This window comes from Ochotona curzoniae, unplaced genomic scaffold (assembly GCF_017591425.1).
Source record: "Ochotona curzoniae isolate NIBS_2020 unplaced genomic scaffold, NIBS_Ocur_1.0 contig_1, whole genome shotgun sequence".
Taxonomy (NCBI): domain Eukaryota; kingdom Metazoa; phylum Chordata; class Mammalia; order Lagomorpha; family Ochotonidae; genus Ochotona; species Ochotona curzoniae.
The window spans coordinates 39,919,244-39,944,552 of NW_024464918.1; the positions used below are offsets into that span (position 1 = coordinate 39,919,244).

At 48.6% G+C, this 25,309-nt stretch overlaps 1 protein-coding gene across 1 annotated transcript; it reads left to right on the forward strand.

Moving 5' to 3' along the window:
* Positions 1 to 1,426: 1,426 nt before the first annotated feature.
* ATP6V0E1 (ATPase H+ transporting V0 subunit e1) lies at positions 1,427 to 25,309 on the forward strand. Its single transcript, XM_040972274.1, has 4 exons — positions 1,427 to 1,605; positions 6,308 to 6,355; positions 18,009 to 18,137; positions 24,823 to 25,309. Exons 1-3 carry the CDS (start codon positions 1,502 to 1,504, stop codon positions 18,100 to 18,102), a joined length of 246 nt encoding a protein of 81 aa, XP_040828208.1. The 5' UTR covers positions 1,427 to 1,501; the 3' UTR covers positions 18,103 to 18,137; positions 24,823 to 25,309.

The window sequence follows — 25,309 nt, forward strand, 5'->3', positions numbered from 1 at the left end:
ATGCGTGCAGGTTCGAGTTACGCTTGCTCCACTTCTAATCCATTTCCCTGCCACTGAGCCTGGGAAAGCATCAAAAGATAATACAAGTCGTTGGAACTCTGCACCTGTAAGGGAGATCCAGAAAAAACTCCTGGGTCCTGGTTTTATACCATCCAAGCTCTGGCCCTTGTGTCTATTTGGGGAGTGAACCAGTGGATGGAAGATCTCTCTTTCTGTATCTCTCCGTTCTCTCTGTAGATTTGCCTTTCAAATGAAGATAAATCTCCTTTTAAAAGAAAAGATTTATTTATTTTCATTAGAAAGGCACATTTTCCCAGGCCGCAAGCAGCAAGGATGCTGGGATGGGAACAGAGCAGCCAGGACAGTAACCCACGTCCAATTGGGATTCTGCTGCTTGCAAGGGGAGGACTAGCCAACTGAGTCATTGTGCTGGGTCCTAAAATAAATCTTTAACAAAAGTGATTAAAATAGTCAACTGCATGTTACATTTGTTGCAATTATAAACACATTAAAAAAGAAATGGTTAAGAAAAAGTGTAGATAGGGCCCAGTGCAGTAGCCTAGCAGCTAAAATTCTCACTTCATGTACTAGGATCCCATATGGGTGCCGGTTTGTGTCCCAGCAGCTCCACTTCCCACCCAGCTCCCTGCTTGTGGCCTGGGAAAGCAGTCAAGCACAGCCCAAAGCCTTGGGACCCTGCACCCACGTAGGAGACCCGGAAGAGCTCCTGGCTCCTGGCTTTGGATCAGCTCAGCTCTGGCCAATGCAGTCACTTGGGAAGTGAATCAGTGCATGGAAGATCTTCCTCTCTGTTCCTCCTTCTCTCTATATCTGACTTTCCAATAAAAATGAATCTTCAAAAAGAAAAAGAAACTTAGATAATAATTAATTCTGCCCAGAGCCTCTAGCGAGGGGTGTAACATGAGCTGGTGCATGCGTAGCTAATACCTCCATGCCTGGCACACAGGAATTCGTTGGAATACTAGTTTATTATTGTTAAGATATGAGTAAAGGCAGGACAGCGGCTGGGGCACCCACATACCGTAAGGGTGCCTGAGTCCTCTATTCCAGGCACCCCCATTCCCTGTCGGAGGCCTGCGTCCTCTAATCCAGGCTCCACTTCCTATTCTAGCGTCCTGGTAAAGGACACCTTGGGAAGCATGGGGCATGACTCAAGGACCCGTGTTCCTGTCATCCACTTGGAAGACCCCAACAGAGGTCCTGGCACGTGGCTCTGCTTCCAGCCTGGCCCAGAAGGAAGCTCTTGCTCTCTCTTTTCTCCCTTTCTCTCGCTGGGACTCTGCCTTTTGAAATCAATAAAAATTTTGACGCGAAGGAACGGCGGTCAGCTAAGCCGGTCCCGGGGGCGGGGCCAGCGCCGGTCACGTGAGCGCGGGGGCGGGGCTCCGCGCGCGCGCCTGGTCACGCGGTGCGGGTTGACACTTCCGGGTGGGACGTGAGCGAGGCGGCCGGCCAGGGGCTTGGATCTGCCGCGCACAGCATGGCGTACCACGGCCTCACCGTGCCTCTCATCGTGATGAGCGTGTTCTGGGGCTTCGTCGGCTTCCTTGTGCCCTGGTTCATCCCGAAGGGTCCTAACCGGGGGTAAGTGCGCTGAGGCCCGGCCTTGTGGGGTGAGGGGACGCGGCGCGGCCAGCCCGGGCGGGAAGGGCCGAGCCCTGCACCTGCTCCGGTGCCCCGCCGTCTCCCCACCCACAGCCGCCTCCTCGATCCCCGGGGACCTGGGCGACCCAGGGTCCCGGCGTCCGAATCGCAGCGGCCCCGGCACGAGGGAGGTGACCTTCGGCGGGCCCTCCGGGGAAACGAGATTTAAGGGAGGTTTTGCTCATCCTGATCCTTGTGTGGGAAGAGCACAGTCGAAGCTTGAGTTTCTGTCGACTCCAGAAGTTGGGGGTCCTTCCGTAGTCGACTTTTCGCCGCTTTAGGCCTGCCTCCTGAAGCCCCATACGGGGGCTGCAGCCGTGCCTCCCGCGGGCCGGGCCTGGTCGGCTTCTGGAACCGGCTGGTCCAGGCCTTGCACCCCGTGGGCGTCCCGTCTGCAGCGGGGTTAAATTACCTAAGAGCCTGTGCTGTTCAGAAAGCCCTGCGTCATACCCCTGGGAGGGCGCTCCAGCTCTCTGTGCGGGTTGGCTAAAGAAGGTGGATTTGCTTGGGTTTGCAGATTTCTTTGTTAGAACTTTGCTTGTCTGGAAAGTAAAAAGAATATATATATTTGTTTATGTATAAAGTAGAACCTTGTCTTCAAAGAAGCCTTGGCACACTGCCTCTGTGATTCCTCTTTGGCTGTTTAGTCATTCTTTCTCAGCTGGAGATCACGTGGGCTGGAAGTTGGAGGGGTGGGGAACACGGTCTCTGACCAGTGCCCAGACCCTGCTTTCACACCGCAGACGAATGCCCAGTGGGTATTGCCTTGAGAAGTGAAAAAGACATATTATGACTTCCTATATGTTTGGTGACTGAACAAACGTTTCTTTCCTCTATGGAATACACTTTATACCTGATACTTGAATTCACCTATAAATAAATAAATCATGATTTTTTTCCCCAGCAGGAGGAATGATTGAATTTCGTCAGTAGTCAGCACTAGGTCGCCCCTCCTCCCTTTGCAGCAATTACATGAGGTCACCCTTCCAGTTTGTAGTAGTTGATAAAGGAGTATCAGAATTGTGGGAGTTACTAAGTCCGTTTGTTATTCACCATATGTGATTAGACTTTTTTTTTCCTTTCTATTGCAGTTAGAGAATTTTGTTTGTCTGGTCTGCATACGCAAAAAAAGCATTTTAAAAAGATTTCTTTATTTTTAAAGGAAGGTCCCCAATCAAACTGTTAAATATACCTTGACAACAAGATACTAGACTCTCCACCATTGCTTGTACCTGTAGTGGCGTGATGGACAGAAAGAGCAGAGCACTGGAGTTGAGACTACAGCTGAAGGGCTGTATTAATGTAAGCTACAAGGGACAGTGGGAGCGGGGGAAGCCCCGTACCTACAGAAGTGTAGAATAGAAAATAGGACTTTAAAACAAATGATTCATTTATTTTTATTTGAAAGGTAGACTTCACCAAAAGAGAGGATAGAGAGATTTTCCATTTGCTGGTTCACTCCCAAGTGGCCATAACAACCAGAACTGAACCAATCAGAAGCCAGGAGCCTCTTCCAGGACTCCCACATGGGTGCAGGGTCCAAAGCTTTGGGCCATGCCCAACTGCTCTCCCAGGCCACAAGCAGGGAGCTGGAAGAGAAGTGGAGCAGCCAGGACACAAAAGAGGACCATATGGGATGCCAGCACCCCCGGCTGGAGGATTAGCCTGCTGTACTTTGGCACCAGCTCTAGAAAAAAGTTTATTAATGTGCCTGTGATGTTGACCACTGTGTACAGATTCTTTCCCCATTCATGGCATCTGCTGCTGCTGTTGTCTGCGTAATGAAAACCCCTTTGGCGGGCTCAGTTCTAGCCCGTGTGTAACGATCCCAGTAGGTGATCTGTTAGTGCTGTGTTGCCTGGGCCCCTTCCCAGCCTCCACAGCAGGGCCCAAGTTTCCCAGTGCTGGCAGGATGGAGCAGGTCTTAAAGCTGTGTGTCTCCTTGGAAGACTGCTCCTGGATGGAGGATCTCCACGACCTTGGACAAATCGAGTTCACTCCTCCATGTTCTCATTTCCTCCTTGCAGAATGGAAATATTAGCTCTCAGTTAGTACTAGTTCCCCGTTAGCTCCTGAAAAGACACTCCCGTGGAATGCTTGAAGGAACTGAACCATTGCAATCAGTCAGGGGAATGTTAATACAAGAAAGCATTTCTGGTTTGGGGAATTCACACAACTTCCTGAGGGAGACTAGTAAAGGAGCTGTGAGAACAGATATAGCAAATGGTACCTTTGGAAGTTTGATTTGTTTGTAAATCAGAGGGAGATCTTTTAGAACTTTCACCTGAGAGAGACCTTAAAAAAAAATCTATCTGTTGGTTCACTCTCCAGTTGGCTGCAAAGCCAGGGCTGGTCCAGACCAAAATCAAGAGCCCGGAACTCCATCTGGGTCTCCCGTGTGGGTAACAGGGGTCCACATGCTTGGGACATCTTCTGCCACCTCCCCATGTGCACCATAGGGGGCTGGGTTGGAAGTGGAGCAGCTAGGACTCAAATCGCCACCCGGATACAGGATGCTGCTGTCATAAGCAGCAGTGTAACCCACTGCACCATGATGCTGAACCCCAAAGAATGCTTTAAAAAAATATGTTTTTGAAAGGCAGAATGGCAGAAAAAGACCTACAGAGAGATACTTTCCATTCATTGGTTTACTCCCCAAATGGCTCCAGGCCAAGCCAGGAGCCAGGAGCTCTTGCACTTGGGGGCAGGTGTCGGAGGACATTGTGAGCCTGGAAGGTCAGGGAGCACAGGTTTGCAGTTCATTGGACAGTATTTGCATGACAACAACCAAATAGCTACCTTTGGTATAAACAGCATGTAAATGAAAACACCTGGTGTAATATACAAAACAAAAGGAATTCCAATCAAGAGAGGGAAACAGTACGGCTGAGGACTCTCAGGGTATAAAGTCTGATGCTCCTAATAAACTTCGGCTTTGACCATCAGTCAGGGTCCACGCGTGTTATTATCGGCTCTGTGCACCAAGTCCGTCGCTGCAGGACAGCGACAGGCAGGACTCAAGGACTTGGGCCACCACCTGCTGCCTCCCAGGTGCATTAGCAGGAAATTGTATCAGAAGTGGAGGAGCTGGGACTTGAACGTGCATTCCAGCATGAAATGCAGGTGACCCAAATGGCGGTTTAACTCCAGCTCCACAAAGAACATTTTTTCCCTTCTATTTCATTTTAAATTTCTTTTTTTAAGGTTTATTTTAATTTTTATCACAAAGTCAGATATACAGAGAGGAGGAGAGACAAAGAGAAAGATCTTCCGTCCAATAATTCACTCCCCAAGTGACCACAATGGCTGGTGCTGTGCCAATCCAAAGCCAGGAGCAAGGAACTTCTTCCAGGTCTCCCACACGGGTGCAGGATCCCAAGGCTTTGGGCAGTCCTCCAGTGCTTTCCCAGGCCACAAGCAGGGAGCTGGATGGGAAGTGGGGCCTCTGGGGTTAGAACCGGTGCCCATATGGGTTCCTGGAGCTTTCAAGGCAAGAACTTTAGCTGCTAGGCCACTTCCCCAGGCCCTTATTTTAAAGTTCATGCTATAATTCCATAGGCCACAAAGAATACTTTAATGTGTATTCTCTTCACTGAGAGACCCTGCACAGCAGGAAGCTGAAAGCTGCGTGATCAGGAGATTATCAGGGCCTAGGGAGGCAGGGAGAATTGTGAATGAATGATGGGTGGCTCACAGCAGCCCCTGGCTCCTGTGGCTCCGCTGCAGCCAGAAGTCAACAGCGTAAAATCACATGAGGCACTGCAGTCAGATTTCTTGACTACCCCTGTTTTTCTTTAAGATGCCATGGATTCTTTGAAAGCTTCAAGGTTTTTCAACTTGACTCACTCATCAGTAAATGTGGAAGGTGGACAAGGGGATAATATGCTGTGAGCCAGGTTTTGCCATCAACATTGTCAGATATACAGGGAAGCAGGGAGTTAACAGATGAGTGCCATAGATTGCCACCTAGGTTGACCTTTTCATGTCTCCTGTTTACGACGTGTGTGTATGTTTATGTGTGTATAGCATTTTACTGAACCATTAGAAAATAAATGGCAGTCATTGTGACACTGTATACTTTTATGTTTAATTCCAAGTGAGTGTGAGTTAGGCATGTAACCTGTGGCATTAATTCATAATCTTTTAGAAATTAACGTTTGTGGGCTCGGTACAGTAGTCTAGCAGCTAAAGTCCTCACCTCTCACGTGCTGGGATCCCATATGGGCACCGATTGGTGTCACAGCAGCCCCACTTCCCATCCAGCTCCCTGCTTGTGGCCTGGGAAAGCAATCTAGGACAGCCCAAAGCCTTGGGACCCTGCACCCACATGGGAGGCCCGGAAGAGCTCCCGGCTCCTGGCTTTGGATCAGCTCAGCTCTGGCCGATGCAGTCACTTGGGGAGTGAATCAGTGCATGAAAGATCTTCCTCTCTGTCTCTTCTCTCTGTATATGTGACTTTCCAATAAAAATAAATAAATTTTTAAAAATGCTTGTTACATACCTAGACTTTACTAAGTGCAATTGAGAGTGTTTTCTGGGTACACAGTGGTGCCAGTGTGCTAACTGCAAAGGGAGCTGAGGCTGTGTGCAGTTCCTGCCTGCTTTGCCAGTTACCTCACATTGGTATTTTTGTTTATTTTAGAGTTATCATCACGATGCTGGTGACCTGTTCGGTGTGCTGCTATCTCTTGTAAGTATGTTGTCTCATAAGTCATTTTTTCCCCTAAAATATTAAATAATGATTCTTGGTGTTGGTAATATATGTGATTTATTCATTTGTTTCATTGGAGCCTGTCCTTATATAATATCTAAAGTGTGCTCAAGTTGAAAATACTGCGCTTTGGGGCTTAGTGTAATGGCTTGATTGGCTAATCCTCCCCCTTCAAGCACCAGGATCCCATATGGACACTGGTTCCTGTCCCAGATACCCCACTTCCCAGCCAGCTCCCTGCTTGTGGCCTGGGAAAGCAGCGGAGGATGGCCCAAAGCCTTGGGACCCTGCATCCACATTGGAGACCCAGAAGAGCTTCTGGCTTCAGATTGGTTCGGTTCTGACCGTTGTGGTCATTCGGGGAGTAAATCAGTGGGTAGAAGATCCTTCTCTCTGTAAATCTTCCTTTCTAATAAAAAATAAGTCTTTAAAAAAAAAAAAAAAAAGAAAGAGGAAGGAAGGAAAGAAATGCCAGGCTTTTCCAGTTTTCAGTCTATTTCTGCAAGAACTATATGTAGATACTGTGTCCTGGGAATTCTAGTGTAATTTAATTAGCACAGATTTTAAACCTATAATTAGCTGGAAGTTGCAACTGTACTATTTTGTGTATTACTATTATTACATATTTAAGTCTATTCATTTCACTGAACTGTCTCACTATGAAGTTTAAAAAGCCATTCATTTTGTTTGTTTATCTAATGAATAGATGTTAGGCTAGCGATATCAAGTAGCATCAGGATAATGTATTAGTAATTTTTTGTAAATTATATCAAAGCACAATAATAATTTGCCTCTATCTGAATATTTTATATAATACAAAATGTTGAGTGAACTTTTTCTCAGTATATGTAAATAATGTAATAAATGATAATATATATGGAATGTTACCTTTTATCCTCATGAGTGCCCAAAGTGGGAAAACTACAGTTGGACTGTTTGAAATTTTTATTGATTTATTTTTATGTAATTTGAAAGGCAGAGAGAGAGAGACAGAGAGACCTTCTGTTTACCCCCTCAACGCCCTCAGGCTGAAGCCAAGAGCCTGGAATTCCACCCTGGTCTTCCCCATTGATGACAGGGATTCAAGTCCTTGAGCCACTTCCCGTTCCCCCAAGGTGTGCGTTAACGGGAGGCTGGGCTGCATGTGGAACCGGACATCGCTGCTTGTGATTCAGTTGACATCAGGTGTGGGTCCTCCTCCCTTCCTGTCTAGACTTGAGTCCCTAGGGTGGCCTTTGCAACGCCCTGTGAAATAGGGTATATAAAATATTTGGGGTGTGAATTCGATTCCCATTTTCAGGCCTGCATCTTTCTAGGAACCTCAGTGTTTGACGCTGTATGCTTTCGTGTGAAGCAAGGTGCACCCAGACACTGGCCTTCCTGAGAAAGTCATGGCTTGAAATGCACTCAGGGACTTCTCAACCGTCTCCTGTTTGTGGTAGTTTTTTCTCTTGTCAGTGTGTTGTAGTTTAAGGTTTGAGACTCCTGAGACAGCATAACTTGTTTGAGCTGAGGATAAGTCAGGTATTCTGCCAGTAGAATCTGACTTCATTCTGCAATAGTCAGAGCTGAGCTGATCCAAAGTCAGGAGCCAGGACCTTCTTCTGGGTCTCCCACGCGGGTGCAGGGTCCCAAGGCTTTGGGTCACCCTCAACTGCCTTCCCAGGCCACAAGCAGAGAGCTGGCTGGGAAGTGGAGCAGCCGGGAAATGAACTGGCGGCCAAATGGGATCCCAGTGCTTATAGGTCAAAGATTTAGCCACTAGACCATCGTGATGGGGCCCAGAATCTGGTTTCTTGTATAATTTCCGTAGAGGGAGCCTGGCACGGTAGCGTAGCAGCTAAAGTTCTTCCCTTGTGTGTACCAGGATCCCATATGGGCTCAGCTCAGCTGTTGCGGTCACTTGGGGAGTGAACCGGTGGATAGGAGATCTTCCTCTCTGTCTCTCCTCTCTGAATATCTAACTTTGCAATAAAAATAAAATAAGTCTTAAAAAAAATTTCTGTAGAAAAACATCTGGTTTCATGCAGTTCTATTAGTGACTTGCTTCACTTTCTCCAAGCCTTAGTTGACTCTTAGTGATCATGTTACAGGGTGCTGTGAAAAGGTTTGGGGTGTATTTGGTTTTTTGTTTTGTTGTGTGTGTGTGTGTGTGTTTAAATAAAAGGCTGCGTATGAAAACTCAGAAGAGAGAACACCACAAACGTAAAAGTGTTATCAGTGATAATTAACGATGCGCAGGTGTTTTTCGTTGTGTCCCATGTGTGGTTTGCTCACAGGGCTGTAGTGGAGCGTGTGCACTGGGCCTTCCTGGAGTGGCTTGGGTCCACCAGGCACCGCCAGGCACTGGATCTCCACACCAGAGGCTTGGGCAAGATTCTGAAAGTTTGTGGAACATGCATGTTACAGGGAAACTACAGACTTAAACATTTTTTTAATTAAAAAAATAAACAACTTTTAATTCTATTTTCCACAACGTTTTGAAGCCCCCTATGTAGCAGTGAATGAGCAAAGCAACAGACACCCCTGAGTTTGTCTTTCCTGAAAGAGGCCCGTCCCTCCCAGCAGGCCCTACGTTTACTTCCCAGGCAGGTTCTTCCATCGGGCCATTCCCGTAGTGCCGTTTCTCCTCCCACACCACAAACAATCCACACAGAAGAGTCATGTCCCTGTGTGACCTGGGAAGCTCTGGAGACTTCTCCCCTCCAGGAAGTAAGCAAGCGGTTCTGTGGTGGACACCAGCTGCTGCTCCTTTCTCTCTCTCTCTTTTTTTTTTTTTCTTTTCCTTTTAGATTTATTTACTTTTTTTGGAAAAGTGATGGAGACAGGGAAAAGAAGAGACCTTCCATCTGCTGGTTCATTCCCTAAATGGTTGCAACAGCCAGATCTGGGCTGCCTGGCTGAAACCAGGCACCAGGACCTCTAGCCAGCAGGTGTCCTATAGGGCCAGCAGGCAGAAGGACTTGAGCCCTCCCTTGCTGCCTCCCAGGCACGTTAGCCTGTTACCAGGGAGCTGACTGGAGTAGAGATGAGACTTGAGCTCCGGCAAAGTCCTCACCTTGCACACACTGGGATCCCATATGGTCGCCAGTTCTAATCGTGGCGGCTCCACTTCCCTTCCAGCTCTCTGCTTGTGGCCTGGGAAAGTAGTTGAGGACGGCCCAAAGCCTTGGGACCCTGCACCTGCGTGGGAGACCTGGACGAGGCTCTAGGCTCCTGGCTTCAGATTGGTGCAGCTCCGCCCATTGTGGCCTGTTGGGGAGTGAATCAATGGACAGAAAATTTTCCTCTCTGTCTCTCCTCCTCTCTGAATATCTGACATTCAAGTAAATCTTTAAAAAAAAAAAAAAAACCAACTCCAGCTTCATGGAGGAGCTCTAAAACCAGCTTTTAAAAATTTATTTGTTTTCATTGAAAATGCAGATTTTCAGAGAGAAGGAGACAGAAAGATCTTCCATCTGCTAATTTGGTCCCAATGGTAATCCGAGTCTTTAAGGGGAGGATTAGCCGGTTGAGCCATCATGCCAGCCGGATCTCAGGCATCCTAATAGAGAATATGTGAATCCAAGGAGGTGATTTGGTCTCCTGTGCCATAGCATTGTACCCATGTTTGAACTTTTGTTTTAACATTTATTTGAAAGGCAGAAGTATAGAGAAGGAAAGAGAGAGGAAGAAAATGAGAAAGAGAGGTTACTGTCCCATTCACTGGTTGACTTCCCAAGTTGCTTCACCAGCCAAGGCTGGTCCAGTGCTAAACCAGGAGCTTTTACTGGGTTTGCCATGTGGGTGTCAGGAGCCCAGATACTTGTGCCATCTGCTCCTGATTTTCCCAACCGTTAGCAGGGAGCTGGATCCAAAGTGGAAGAGCCAGGACACCAACAGGCAGCCCTGTGGGATACAGCATTTTAAGCATTGTAGATTGCAGTTTAACCCACTACACCATTAACAGTGGTCCAGTTCTTGAACTTTTTTTTGGGGGGGGGGAGGGTAAAGATTTATTTTATTTATTTGAAAGTCAGAGTTACAAAGAGACAGACAGAGACACAGAGAGATCTTGTACCTGCTGGATCACTACCCAGATGACCATCTGGGCCAGGCTGAAGCCAGGAGCTTCTTCCCTTCCAAGTCTCCCACATAAGTGCAAGGGCCCAAGTACTTTGGCCATCTTCTGCTGCTTTCTCAGGTGTGTTAGTAAGGAGCTGGATCGGAACTGGAACAGCCAGGACTCCAACTGGTGTCTATGGGGGGGGGGGGTGCTAGTGAGGTTTTTTTGTTTATTTTGTTGGGGGGTGGATGGTAGTGTTGTAGGCAGTGGCTTAATGCATTATGCCACAGCACTGTCCCCCACCCCATTTTTTGAACTTTTATAACCTGCTGGGGCCTGGTGCAATGGCCAATGGTATATACTCACTTGCTTGAGCTGGGTTCCCATATGGGTGCTGGTTCATGTCCTGTCTGCTCCACTTCCCATCCAGTTCCCTGCTTGTGGCCTGAGAAAGCAGTAAAGAATGGCCCAGAGCCTTGGAACTCTGCACCCACATGGGAGACCCAGAAGAAGCTCCTGGCTCTTGGCTTCAGATCAGTTCGGCTCTGGCCATTGTGACCACTTGGGGAGTGAGCCAGTGGATGGAAGGTCTTTCTCTCTGTCTCTCCTCTCTGTAAAACTGCTAAATAAATCTAAAAAAAAAAGAAGAAGAAACCAAAAAACTGCTATAAACTTTCATTGCCTGTCAAACACCTTCAGAAATCGGCAGTCTTGTTTCAGACCCGTATTTTTCCTATCCACCCCAGAATATTTTGAGCTTTATTTTTTTTTAAGATTTAGTTAGTTTATTGGAAAAGCAGATTTACAGAGAGGAGAGAGGAGTAGATACAGAGGGAAAAATCCAGGAGCTTCTTCTGGGTCTCCCACATGGGTGTGGACTCCCAAGGCTTTGGGCTGTCCTCAACTGCTTTCCCAGGGCACAGTCCAGGAGCTGGATAGGAAGTAGAGCAGCTAAGACATGAACTGGAGCCTATGTGGCATCCCAGCAGATATAAGCCACCAGACTATTGCACCAGGTCATATTTTGAGCTTTTAAAAGCTGCTATGAGAGACAGGGGAAGCTCCTGACTCCTGGTTTCAGATGGTTTCAGGGGCAGCCATTTGGAGAGAGAACCAGAAGATAGGAGTACTCTTTCTCTTTCCGTCCCTTTCAGTGATTCTGCCTCATAAATAAAAAACAAAAACAATTTTAAAAAAGAAAGTGAATCTTTTAAAAAGTTTTATTTTTTAATTCCAGAGAGTAACAAAAGGAGAGCCACAAAGACATCTTCCATCTGCTGGTTCGTATCCCACATGACCTTGACATCCAGGACTAGGCCAGGCTGAAATCAGGTCTCCCATGTGGGTGGAAGGGACCCGAGCACTTGGGCCGTCTTCTGCTGTTTTCCCCAATGTACTAACAGGGAGCTGGACCAGAAGTGGTAGTACTAGGTCTTGACCTAGGCACTTGATAGGGAATGCGGGTGTCCCAAATAGCAACTGAACCCACTGGGCCACCCACCCCACAACCAAAACTTGAAGTAAAGAGAACTGGTGAAATTAGGGCCTCTTCATGTGATTGTGAAAAGGCCACAGAGGAGAGTGCTGTAAGGACATTGGACAACACATGTGCACCTTCTTGTTTAGAATTTGGAGTCCTCTCTGACGTTGTCCATGCCTACATTGTCAGGAAACACTTCAATAACAGCACGATGGACTTGTGACTGCTCATGAAGGGCACCCATTGTAGAACTAGAGGAGAAATCAGTGTTAGGGAAAGGACCTTGGGAAGGGGCTCGAGTAACCCCAGAGCCTAGGAAACTCTATCATAAAACAAACAAAGAATTTGGAGTGGAGTCCTTTTCTAGACTCACGGCGGAGGCAGAATGCAGTCCCTTGTGGGGCCTTAAATTCCTGTTGGTTGCTGGCTGATAGCTGGGGCCTCTCTTGGCTCCTGAGGTGACCCCATTCCTGGACATGGGGCTCCTCTACCTCTAAAGCTAGAGGGGAGCGTCTTCTTTGGATCACATCTTTGTCACCCTGTAGCAGTCTGGATCCACAGGGCAGACTAAAAGGGGCCAGTTAACATGGAGAACTGTGGCTGACTGTGGCAAAAGGATGACTGTAAAGTACAAGGAAACTGTGAAGATGCTGCCTTAGGGCTGAGGGAGGGCATCAAGGAAGAACCAGCCTGCAAAGGGTTCAGCGCTCTGCCAGAAATATGGTGCTGTCTGCAAATAGCAGACAAGGTCATTGGCTTGGCCGGACTGGGGCTGTCTGGAGTTGCTAGGCAAGCAATGGGCACTCTCTGGGGTTTCACAAGAGAGAAATTGATCCAAGCCTGGCACGAGGGCTCAGTGGGTAAATCCTCACATTGTATGTATTGGGATCTCATATGAGTGCCAATTTGTGTCTTGGCTGCTCCACTTCCCATCCAGCTCCCTACTTGTGACCTGAGAAAGCAGTAGAGGATGGGCCAAAGCCTTGGACCTTGAAAACATGTAGGAGACCCAAAAGAAGCTCCTGGCTCAGGCCCGACATGGTAGCTTAGCAGCTAAAGTCCTCACCTTGTAAGCGCCATGATCCCATTTGGGCGCCAGTTCTAATCTTGGCGGCCCTGCTTCCTGTCCAGCTCACTGCTTATGATCTAGGGAAGCAGTCAAGGACGGCCCAAAGCGTTTGGACCCTGAACCCACATAGGAGACCCGAAAGAAGCTTCTGGTTCCTGGCTTCAAAATAACTTGGCTCCGGCTTTTGAGGCCACTTGGGGAGTGAAGCAGAGGACGGAAGATCTTTCTCTGTCCCTCCTTCTCTCTATAAATCTGCCTTCCCAATAAAAATGAGTCTAAATGAAAGAGAAATGAATCTGTGGCATGGGTGTGTTCCGGTAGCAGGCGGCCTTTAACACATGTTTGTAGGCGGTGCAAGAGTTCTGGTTTGCATGTGGAGAAGGCTGCCGAAATGTTATGGCCGGGTCAGGGCTGCCAGATCAAAGAGGGACCATGTTTTGTGCCTCAGCTTGGGCAGGCTTCAAAGAATACTCTCACACCCACTCCCTGACCTCCAGCCCACCCCTGCCACATCCCTGCAGCTCCCTCTGTTGAGAAAGCATAGCGCCCTGCTCCCACTGCAGAAGTGAAAGAAGTCAGCTGTTTATCCCAGAGTACATGCTGAAGGGTGCTTTCTGAGCTGAGAATCACAACCTCCTAGCTAACACCAGCCCTCCCGATGTCTTTGGTTGAAAGAGTCCTGTCCCTCACCTGATTAGGTTAGGGTCCCCTGGGGAGTCTCATTTTCATCAAAGGAATTATTAAAACCGACTGTCATGTGTCATTTAACATCCTCATCTCAGGAGGTACTGTCCTGTCCAGGGCACTGGCCCCCAGAGTATGTACACCAAGGGGCGGCAACGTAAGAAAGATATGCACCTGCTACACAGGAGGGGGAGTCAAGAATGACTCAGCGCTTCATTCGAAACTTGTCTGCACAGTGAAGAGGTTGTAGCGCATTTGCAGCTTGTAGCTAGATGTGTCATGGAGACAGAAGGAATGCTGAGGGTTTATCCACTATCTGCCTGGCAGCTCCAGCATGAAGCACTCCACTTGCGTTGGTTCTTTCATTCTGACCCCTTGAGGTGAGGAGTGTCATCTCCTCCTCACAGTGGAGGACCTGGGGTCACACCACTAATGCTCAGTGAGCTAGCTTTGAAGTTCATCCCCCTATAAAACCAGCTCTAAAACTGCAGTCCTTGAAAGCGTCTCTGTCGCTGGCTTGGGATGAGAGGGCTTGTGAGATCATTGCCGTGGAGCTGGGGCAGGTCACCCCCTGTCAGGGCCCCGGCTGGAGAGACAGTGGATCAGAAGGAAGGTCCTGGTTGGACTTCTCCATTCCAACAGGGAAGCCCCGATCACTCCATCTGTGAGTCACCAGGAAGTACACATGTCATTGTTCCCTGATGAGCTATGTGCATGTGGAACAGAAGAACAAAGCAGGGCTTGAGCAGGGCAGAGCCTTCTCTGTGGGAGGACGTAGTCTGTGCTCACCATCGAGGGCTGTGCTCATGCTAAGCGGCCAGGAATGATGGTAGAGTGAACGCACCCGTGCCCGCACTCCCAAAGCTCACTGGCTCTACTGCCAGCCAGGGTTGGCCTCTCTGGGTCCACAGGCCCCCGGGGATGGGCTGCTGAATGACTCCTGCTTCACCAGAATCTGATATAGAACACGGCACTGGTGAGTGAGTGTGGGATAAACAAGGAATCCCGGGATTGCAGTCTGTAATGCTGGCGCACTGTCCTGGTACTCAGATGTCCTGGACTCCGCATTCTGGCCACATTGATTCACTCTGGGCTTATGAAAGTTGCTAAGACCCAGTTTTCTCTTTATAATGGAGAATGTGGACTTGACCTCTGGTCCATTCCAGACCCACAGTTCTCTAAGGACTGCTGCCTCGTGGCTGCGGGCTGGATTCAGTCAGCTCACGTGGTTGGTTGGTAGGCTGCCCTGCAGGATGGGAAGACTTGTGGAATAGTTTGGGCAAGTATGAAGGGTACATTTAGTTCCTCTTCTTGTACACATGAAGTAATGGATTCACTGGAATAGGACCTCTTCCTCCGCCCACTTCCACCAATTCAGGGTGGATTTTTTTTTTTTCTCCTTCCAGTTCTCTGCATGTTTATTAGTATTAGAGGGAAATTTTCACTCAGGAGGTAGTCAGAAGGGCAGGCACAGACCTCCGCTGGTCAGAGGGGGAAATTCCTCTGTGAAAATTTCAATTGAGCCTGCCTGGGCTGTTTCTCAAGGAATTTTCTTGAATTGAGAGGGTATTTTCTAGAATGAGATTTTTTTTTTATGCACTTGATGGGACACATTAATGATAGCTAATGTGCAAAATTAAATCCAAGAGGTTTGCAAATACTGAGCCAGCAAGCAGAGCCGTCTTTATTTCTGGATTTTCTTTACCGCAACTGGCAAAGGCTTGTCCAGGACTGGGTTGTCAGCAGATGAGTTCTAATTTCCTTCATTCCCGGCTGTTTCAAGTTAGCCAAATTGATGCCTTCTGAAATGTTCTCAGTTGAGGTATTACCAAGGGTCACTTTTTATGGGTGGCGTGGCAGGGCCGGGGGCAGGGGGTGGTGGCGCAGTGTTTAAGTTGGCCTGGTTTCTGCTCTGGGACTACTCCTACCTAATCAGTATTGGGACCAGGGACGAAGCCACACGGCCCCCTCCCTGCCTCAGTTTCCTTAAGTGAAAGCTGTCTGGAGGTTACGCTGTGCAACAGTGGTTGTCAGCGTCTCCTCCGCGGCATCCTACGAGCCACTGGGAGGTGGCACTTTTCTTTCATAGTGTACAGTCTTCATGACAAAGGGAGGCAGGGACTGGTTTCAGTTTTTATTTCCCATTTCTGAGTATGAGCCAGTTATCTCAGTCTCTTAAAAATTTTTTTTAAAAAAGTACAGCCACTGTTTCTGCAGGCAGCCAGTGTTGCCTGCTGGGATTGGGGAAATCCTGGGTTTGGGTGGAATTTTCCATGACTCTTCAGCCCTGCACCCTGAGCGCTGACCACAGCCTCAGACCTGCTCAGTGCGCCTGCTTGGGCCGGCTCCTCCTCTTCCCGGGTGATACCAGCCCATGTAACATTTCAGTGACGAGTCTTCAAATCGTGTTTATAGTGAATATGCATCGCTCTCTCCAGAGAGTCATCTGAAGCTGCTTTTTTTGTTTATCAAGTCAGGCAGCTTGAGAGCTCTGTCTCAGCCTGATTTCTTCAGGTGTCATGTTTCCTGCCACAAAAACCACCTTTTGTGGGGCAGGGAGGGTGAGTGCCTTCCTGGAAGCACCAACTTGTGCTGCTGCGTCGGTTCACATGCCAGCCGTCTCTTCTCTGCAAAGCAGAATGACAGACAGAGAGAAATGGACACTGAGATCTCCTGTCCACTGCGGGACCCTGGGCTGGCTGGGCCAAAGTCGGGAGACAGAACGGCAGCTGGGTCTCCCGCATGGGTAGCCAGGGCCCAACTGACTTGAGCCGTGCACTTGCAGCTTCCTGGAGTGCATGGGGGCAGAAAACTGAACCAAGGCAAAGCACAGATGTTCTGATACGGAATGGGGTGTCCCAAGCTGCCTCTAACTGCCGCTCTTAGAGCCCTTCCCCATTGGCAGCCTTTTGAGCTTCTGATTGGAAGAGTTCTAAAAATGGCAACAGATAGAAGGGCCGAGATCCAGGGAGAGAGAGGCTCGGTTGGATTCGGCTCATTCCCCGCTTGCTGCAGGCTGCGCGTGACACCTCATCTTTTCTGCAGGAAGCTCTTCCCTGCAGCCTGCAGCGGGGATGGGGGTGTCAGGCTGTTCTCCCAGAACACATGGCACATGGAGGCCGACCTCGTTGGTTGATCACAAATTCCATGTCCTCCCCAGCCCAGGAGAGAAGTTCTAACCACATATTTATTTCTGATAGGAGCTAAACCATGTTTGTGCTGCTTCATGCTGGTGTCCACTCAAGTGTTACTCCTTCGCAGACCATGCTGTCGAAGTAATAAGCCACACCAGCCATTTCTATTCCTTCTCTCTGCCTTATTTCCTTCATAGCTCCTATTCTCTGGCGTTCTGTTAGATAGTGGCATTTCATCTTCTGCATTGTGTGCCTGGGCTTACAATGGGTGCTCCTTAAATATCTGTTTGGTAAGCAAAAGGGAATGGTTTGAATAGCCAAACATTTTGCATCATGTGTTTTTGCTCTTCACTTAGTAACTTTCAAACTTTATTGGGTCTGTGAGTTATTATGTCAGATAGAAAAATATGTATTCAGAATTTTATGAGCAAAATCAGAAAAAAAAAATACTGTTGTGCTGTTTCTCACATCCAATCCTGAGGCAAGCCATGCCACCTTGGTCTCTCCTCCATCAGTAGTCTCCAATACAGGGAAACCAAAGGAAGCAGGGGCAGGGACGTGCCCTTCGGGTTCAGCTGCCGTGGGGCCCACCGAGTGGTGCTGGTGATTACGGGAACAGCCTTCACAATCGTCTGGTCCCCTAGCCAGGACCTGAAGTTCAGTAAACCTCTGTCAGGTGAATTTTCAAGCTGATCATCTTCTGTGACCTGTGAAGGATGTTTTTAAATGTCGAAATGATCCTTGGCAGGAAACCATGTTCTCTACTCCTGGTTTACTTGGAAGAAGATGAACTGAAATTGGACCTTGACTGTGGTACTACAAATGGGGCTGTCACATAGATTGTGGGTCTCACCATTTGCAAAAACTATAAAAATAAGTAAGACCTGAGCCTTGAAGTCAAGGGCAGATGAACATAGTTGGAGGTAAAGGTATCATGAGTGCAGATGCACTGACACCTAGGAAGGTAATAGGGTTGTGAGAGAAAAAGGCAGAGGGACCCTGAGCTGAAGCCTCACTGCGCTGGGGCCGCATCACAGAGCGAAGGCAGGGCTAGCTCCTGCAGAACGTTTGCTCAGGAGACAAGCTCTCTCTAGCAGAGTTTGTATTGAACCTTTGGTCCCAAAGGGGCAGAGTTAAGGTTCTGCTCACATAACCTTTCAGCGCTCCGGTGTGGGTCTCACCGCGTGTTGTTCTTGTTCCCTTTCTGTTCATCCTTCCAGTTGGCTGATTGCGATTCTGGCCCAGCTTAACCCTCTTTTTGGACCGCAGTTGAAGAACGAGACCATCTGGTATCTGAAGTATCACTGGCCTTGAGAAGGAGACACCGTGTGCCGAGCACCGACCCTGAGGTGACCGCCTTCCCCTGACCTTGCGCATCCCTGTCGTGTGTGTCTGTCAGCCAGAGTTGCCCTTGAGTTTGTCTCAGAATGTCATGGCCATTCTAGCAAGTAGCAGGGCTGGCACAGAAGGCCAGGGGATCTGAAGGGCACATACACATAGCTGGAATTTTAGATTCTTTTAAATGCTACTGTCACTTGGCCTTTAAAAATAACCTCAGTTACGAAGTTAAGCTTGCGTGCAGTCTTTGAGGCACTGGTCAGAAAAGTGACTGTGTGTGCATGGACCTTATGCAAGTGGAAGGCAGACTTAGAAGAACATTTTGGAATGCTTCAGATGGAAAACTGATCTTAAAGTTGTAGCTCTTATTAGGTTTGGAGGTCGGTATTTATGCGGACAGATTTATTCTCTGGCCGAGCAGGAAGTCTGTCACTGAATTTGTCCCTTCGCCTCCCTTATTTTGTTACCTGGAAGTCAGTGCTTAAGGTTAGCTAGATCCAGGACTTGCTTGCATGGCAAGAGTGCTTTTCAGCTGACACCTGAGCACTGTACGTGGCGCCTGCTTTGCTGTTTATGTGGTGCTGTGCCAGTCTGTGGGTGCAGCTGCCCATACCCTGGTCCCCTCAGTGGTAAAGTTGTCATTCAGTCTCATCCAGTGACTCTATCCATTGAGCAGCATAGCCTAAATTTAATTATTCCGATTATTTGGAGTTGTTTCCAGTCTTGTGCTGTTAGTGTTAAAGGCACAGTGCTATCCTTTGCACATGTAGTTTTGCGTTTCTGTCAATAATGAGTAGAGTCCTTGAAAATGGAATTTCTGGGTTAAAGAAATAATTTTTGCAAACTATCACATGCAAGCTATCACTTTAGCCACTAGGCTACCATACCGGGCCTGCTGCTCTACTTCTGATTGAGTTTCCTGCTAATGCAACCAGGCAGGCAGCAGATGGCCTGGGTGCCCCAGCCTCTGTCAGGAGAGAGACCCCGGTGGAGTTCCTAGCTTCAGCCTGGCTGTTTGTGGCCATTTGGATCAAAGCTTCATCTTTCTCTTTGTCTCTCTTTGTCACTCCCTCTATCATTCTGCCTTACCAAAAAAAAAAAAAAAAAAAATCTTCAAAATAAAAGCAAAGCTGAGAACTTCCAGTCTCTGTTGGCTCTGGTTCCACATTGCCTTTCACTTCTCCGAGCTTCGTTTCCTTCCTTCATCATAAGAGAGTTGGACCCTTTGACCCCAAATAACACTGGGTGGGTAGATCTGAAGAGACTCCATTTCCCTGTTCTTTTCAGTCTGATGCCTCTGTTGACCAGACAGACAAGTTCCTAACATTTACGGTCTGGTCCGCAGCACGAACTGGCTGCCCCGCACCCTGGTCTGCTTGCCCGAGACTGCCGAGTACGACCCTGACGACGTAGCTGGGCCTCTGACGGCAAGGCTGCCCTGCTGCCAGGGTTTGCTTTGCCGTAGCCTTGGGGAGTGGGAAGCTACTGTGGAATCCCATGGGTGAACTTGGCTGCCGAGCCAGCGTTCTCAAAGTCAGATGGTTAACCACATCATTGTTGTGTGGTCAGTGAGCGTGTATGGTTGACCACAATCCTCCCTAAAGGAGAAAAATTCTATTTTAGGATGAAGCCTGGAATAGGAGAGGAATGAAGAATATTGGTGATGAGGTCTCAGCCCCCATGGAGCTGTTTTTCTGTGCATTCCAAAAATATTTGGAGTGTTCACGAGGTGTATAGTACCAAGTAGGGGTGTGCAAGAACATTGTGAGGTCTGTGGGGAGTTGTGACCCGCTGGGAGGTGGAAGTTCGGCCAGCTTTGGGGAAAGTTGAACAGTACAGTGTGTTCGGAAAGCAAATGTGCATCTCTCACAGTGGCCTGCCCGGCTGGGTGTGTGGCTGCCATTCTGGACTCAGCTGCGTGTCCAGTTTAATTCTCAGTCTCCACTTTCCCCCACTCCCTGGGGTCAGGACCTCCCGAAGAACCTGTCTCCATGTCCTCGGTTCCTGTTGTCGGTGCTGTGTCACTCCAGTCTGCCCTTCTTGTCGCCTCTTCTTCAGGCCATTCTAGTTTCTGACCCAGCTCACTGTAGCTGTGACCCATGGCAGTGACTCCTCATAAGCTCTCCCTGGGTCTGCGGAACACCACGGCCCTGTTGCTTGCCGACATAGCACTGCCGGAACATCCTTGCCCGCCACCATCACTTCAGGAGTTGCACCCACGGGCCTTGATTCTAGTGGCCGCCTGTCCCTTGATATTGCCATGTAAAAGGGAAGCACCCAGCCTTTGGCAGGGTCACTCGAGTGTCCCAAGAGCCACCCATCTCCCTGGGCCGGCAGGGTCTTTGCAGCCCACCTCACAGCCTGGCTGCTGTCTGCACGCCTCTATAAGCCACCCTTCTCAGACCTGCTGTCTCGTGCTCTTGACCTAATTAGCTTTGCATGGCGTTTCACACCCTATCGCACTGGTCGGGGTTTTTTTGGTTTTGTTTTTGCTTTTTTTTTTTAATTTTTAAAAGATTTATTTTTTTGTTTTTGTTTTAATTTTCAAAAGATATTTATTATTTTTATTGGAAAGTCAGGTTTACCAAGAAAAGGAGAGACCGAGAGAAAGACCTTCCATCTACTGCTTCACTCCCCAAGTGGCCACAACAGCCGGAGCTGAGCCAATCCGAAGCCAGGAGCCCAGAGCCTCTTCCAGGTCTCCCATGCAAGTACAGGGTCCCAAGGTTTTGGGTTGTCCTTGACTGCCTTCCCAGGCCACAAGCAGGGAACTGGATGAGAAGTAGAGTAGCTGGGATATGAACCAGTGCCTGTATGGGATCCTGGTCCATGCAGGGCAAGGACTTTGGCCACTAGGCTACTGCACGGGACTCACTGGTCAGTTTTGACTGCAGATTAGTCAGCAGCACCCTGCGACCATTCCTTTCCTGTCTTGCCTCAGGTCCCCCATTCACTCTGAATGCTTCCTGAGCCTTTCTGTCTCCATGCCCAGTGGGTAAATCCCTGCACTTCTTGCCCACCTTGTTTCCAAGTGATTTCTTCCATCCTGCATGTGACCTGGGAAAGCAGCAGAGGATGGCTCATGTTCTTGCGCCTCTGTGCCCATGTGGGAGACCCAAGAGAAGCTCCTGGCTTCAGAGCAGCTCAGCTCTGGTCATCTTGGCCATTTGGGGAGTGAACCAGTGAGTGGAAGATGTTTTTCTGTTTCTCCTTCTCTGTGTGTAGAATCTTCCTTTTAAATAAAAAGAAATAATAATAATAATGTTGAAGAAATACATTTCCTTGCCTTTCCCTGAACAGATGTTTGGGTTCTGGCTTTAATGGTTTTCTATTCATTCTCAGTTTTATCTAGTTAATGTCTGATTTCTTCAGTTTACAAAGTTAGGGCTCAACCTTCCACGGAGTTGCCCAGGCCCACCCTGAGACAGAGGTGATTGCCTGGCGGATGCTCGACTGTCTGACGCTGTCTGTACCAGCAGTGTCGGGGTACACTTAAGAGACTGATGGAATTATGATTCCTTACAAAGGAATATATCATTGTAGCAAAATAGGGAAAATCTGTCAGGGAGTGGAATCCCAGTCTGTATGCAATTGTATCACATAATTGAAAAACTCAAAATAAAAATTTTTAAAAAATCAATCCTCAGGACCATGCTATTTAACATAATGCTTATTTGTTTGAAAGAGAGCCAAAGAATGAGAGATCTAATCTTCCGTCTTACTGGTTCACCTTCTGAATGCCCTCCACGGCTGGAGCTGGGCCAGGCTGAAGCCAGGAGCCTGGCACTTCACTCAGGGTTCCCACTGAGGTGGCCATCACTGCTGCCTTCCAGGGTGCACGTTAGCAGGATCCTAGAATTAGACACGTAGCCAGTACTCAGATCTCTAAGCTCTCTGACGGTGGGTGACCTAAGCAGTCATTTAACCACTGTGCCGCAACACTGGCATTACTCCATTTTTTAAAACCGGTGTCATGGAGCTTGAGTTAAAATAACTCCCTGGGTACATGGTTGCTCAAACATTAAGACCCGTCTTTGCCTTCATGGTGTTGTGTTCAAAAAGACCTGCCTGCAGAGGAAGTCTAAGCAGTATGGCGTTCCTGTAACATGGGCACACAAAGCTTGTGGATTCACAGGCTCAGTTCTCAAAGAAAATATCCCATGTGCTGCACCCCAGCTTCGTCCAGAGGGGCTCTTCTGCAGGCCTGCGGAGGGGAACCGACACCATCACAGTCACATGGAGTAAGAGGTTTTCCGAACGCCGAACGGTAGGAACAGGTTGCCCTGGGGGTGGCCACTCCTTGGCTTGGTGGTAATGTCTGGGACATGAGGAAGAGCAGTCCTGGCTGGAGCACGTGTTGTGGTGTCCTGCCTCCAGTGCACTCGGCCTGCCCAGTTTGCACCTGTACAACCGAACCTCCAGCTCTTATCCACTTCTGGTTACTCTGGGACCTTGGGCCTGGGCCTGTTCTATGTACCAAGCTGTGGAGTCTCTTGGTTGTAACCTGTTGAATTGAAAAATTAAAGGGCCAGTGTTTACAGCTGTTTGACCATCAGTCAAACAAAACCTGTCATATCTAGATTTTTAAAAACTGGTTAGGGGCCTGGCATGGTTTTATCCACGCCAGGATCCCATATGGGCACCGGTTCATGTCCCATCCAGCTCCCTGCTAGTGGCCTGGCAAAGCAGTCAAGGACAGCCCAAAGCCTTGGGGCCCTGCACCTGCGTGGGAGACCCGGAAGAGGCTCTTGGCTTCGGATTGGCACAGCTCTGGCCATTGTGGCCACTCGGAATGAATCAATGGCTGGAAAATCTTCCTCTCTGTTTCTCCTCCTCTCTGTATATCTCACTTTACAATAAAAATAATAAAAATAAATGTTAAACAAAAATAGGGGGTTGACATGGTAACATAGTATGCTAAGCCTCTGCCTATAGTGCCAACATCCCATATGAGTGTCAGTTCTAGTCCTAACTGCTCTCTGTTCATGGCCTGGGAAAGCAGTTGAGGATGGCTCAGGTCCTTGGGTCTCTGCATGCACGTGGGAGACCAAAAAGAAGCTCCTGGCTCTTGGTTTCAGATCAGCTCATCTGTGGTTCTTGTGATCATTTAGGGAATAAACCAGCAGATGGAAGAATCCTCTCTATGCCTCTCTCTCTCTCTCTTTCTCTCTCCCCTTCTCTTTCACTCTCTGTAAAATCTGCCTTTTAAATAAAATGAATACATCTTAATAAAATTAGGATCTAGTGCAGTAGCCTATTGGCTGAAGTCCTTACCTTGCATGCCCAGGATCCCATATGGGTGCCATTGCTGCTCCACTTCCCTTCCAGCTCCCTGCTTGTGGCTTGGCAAAGCAGTGCAGCATGGCCCAAAGCCTTGGGACCTTGCACTCATGTGGGAGACCTGGAAGAAGCTTCTGACCACGGCTTTGGATGTTGTGGCCACTTGGGGAGTGAACCAGCAGATGGAAGATCTTTCTGTCTCCTTCTCTCTGTAAATCTGACTTTCCAATAAAAATGAATAAGTCTTTTTTAAAGATTACCTCTTCTTTAAAGATAATGGTTAGTTAATTCGTGTATTATTTTTGGAGACAGATTTTCCATCTGCTGGTTTGCTCCCCGAGTACTGTAGCAGCCAGGGCTGGGCCGGACTGAGGGCAGGGTTCAGAAACAGTGCACACTTGGCAGCAGGGAGCCACATACTGGAGCTGCCTGCGCTGCTGCCCGGGATGCACATTAGCAGGGAGCTGGATCAGAAGTGGAGCTCAGACCTTGAACCTAGCTGCTTCATCTGATGCGGGTGTCCTACACAGTGTCTTAACTGCTGAGGTAGACACCTGTCCCTCAGCGTGGTTTATCAGCCAACTCAAGTCTTATGTGGAAATGGCCTGTGAGGGAAAATCTTTAACTTTTATTTCTTCCTCCTAAGTGGGCTTTTCATTCCAAAACTAGCATATGGCATATGTGACTTTCTTTTTTAGATACTATATCATAAAGTTTGTGTAAAGGAAGTTGTGTGATCCTGTGAGCAGTTCCACGGGTCTAGATATGCTTTTAAATATTTGCTTCCTTTGCAAGGGTGTTGTTGTGGCTCTCAACTAGAAGTTGTCACTTGTCACCTGTAGTTTGTAGGGGGCACAAATGAGGAGCAGCCTGCTTGAGTCCCGGATGAGTCAGGAAGCCTGCTCCTCTGGAGCGAGGGCTCTCTGCCCATCTAGAGCCCTCGCTCTCTGCCCCTCTGGAGCCATATCTCTGTGTGCCCCTCTGGAGCCCTCGCTCTCTCCCCCTCTGGAACCCTCGCTCTCTCCCCCTCTGGAACCCTCGCTCTCTGCCCCTCTGGAACCCTCGCTCTCTGCCCCTCTGGAACCCTCGCTCTCTGCCCCTCTGGAGCCCTCGCTCTGCAAGCCGTGGAAGAGCGGAAGGGAAAATTACCAGGAGTCTGAGTCAGCTTCATGTTTCTTGCCTTCCCTAACGGCTGTCTGCCTTCACGCCTCACTCTGGGGCCATCCTTGTAAGTGGAGCTCTTGTCATAGCCCTGCAAAGGCTGTCCAGACTTGCCTGGTAAAGGAAGCCACTTTTTCCCCCTGCCCCGGGTAAAAGGACTAGCCTGATTAGCTTCCTTGATGTTCAATGTTTGCTCCTTCCCTTCTCCGCCCCGAAGGTTTGAGGCCCAGTGATCAAACTGTTTTTGTTTTGTAGGTCACAGAATGCGGTCTAGTTGCTGAATGACCTCGAGATGCAAACCGCTGCCTTCCACTCGCCTGTTCGAGGCACCAGCCGCCTTAAACGTCCAAACCACCTCTCAGTGTCTCAATCTCTGGTGCAGTATTTTTTCTCTTCACCTTCTTTTACACTTTGATGAAATACGTTCCTTCCTACTCAACCTCAACTGTGCCGACTCCACAAGATGCTCACGCTCTCTCCTGAGCTGCGAGGTGCTATTCCTCTGAGGAGATCTGCAACTGTCACCTCGGAATCTGCAGGCTTTTGAGCCCTGCCACCTCACCTCCTGGAACCAGCTGAGAGCTTGAAATGGCTACAGGATCAATAAGTCTCAATGAGGGCAGACAGTAGGGGCAGATTCCGAGGGAAGAGTTGCCCAGCCTTTTTACAATACACTCTATTTTCAGGATTAACAAATTTCTACCATCTTTTGGAATAAATTATTTTCTGCTTTCTATAGGAA

Excerpts from the sequence above, each read along its gene's own strand:
- ATP6V0E1 (XM_040972274.1), top strand. The coding sequence starts at position 1,502 with ATGGCGTACCACGGCCTCACCGTGCCTCTCATCGTGATGAGCGTGTTC. Across the intron at positions 1,606-6,307 it reads CCGAAGGGTCCTAACCGGGG|AGTTATCATCACGATGCTGG; the intron begins GTAAGTGCGCTG and ends TGTTTATTTTAG. Across the intron at positions 6,356-18,008 it reads TCGGTGTGCTGCTATCTCTT|TTGGCTGATTGCGATTCTGG; the intron begins GTAAGTATGTTG and ends TCATCCTTCCAG.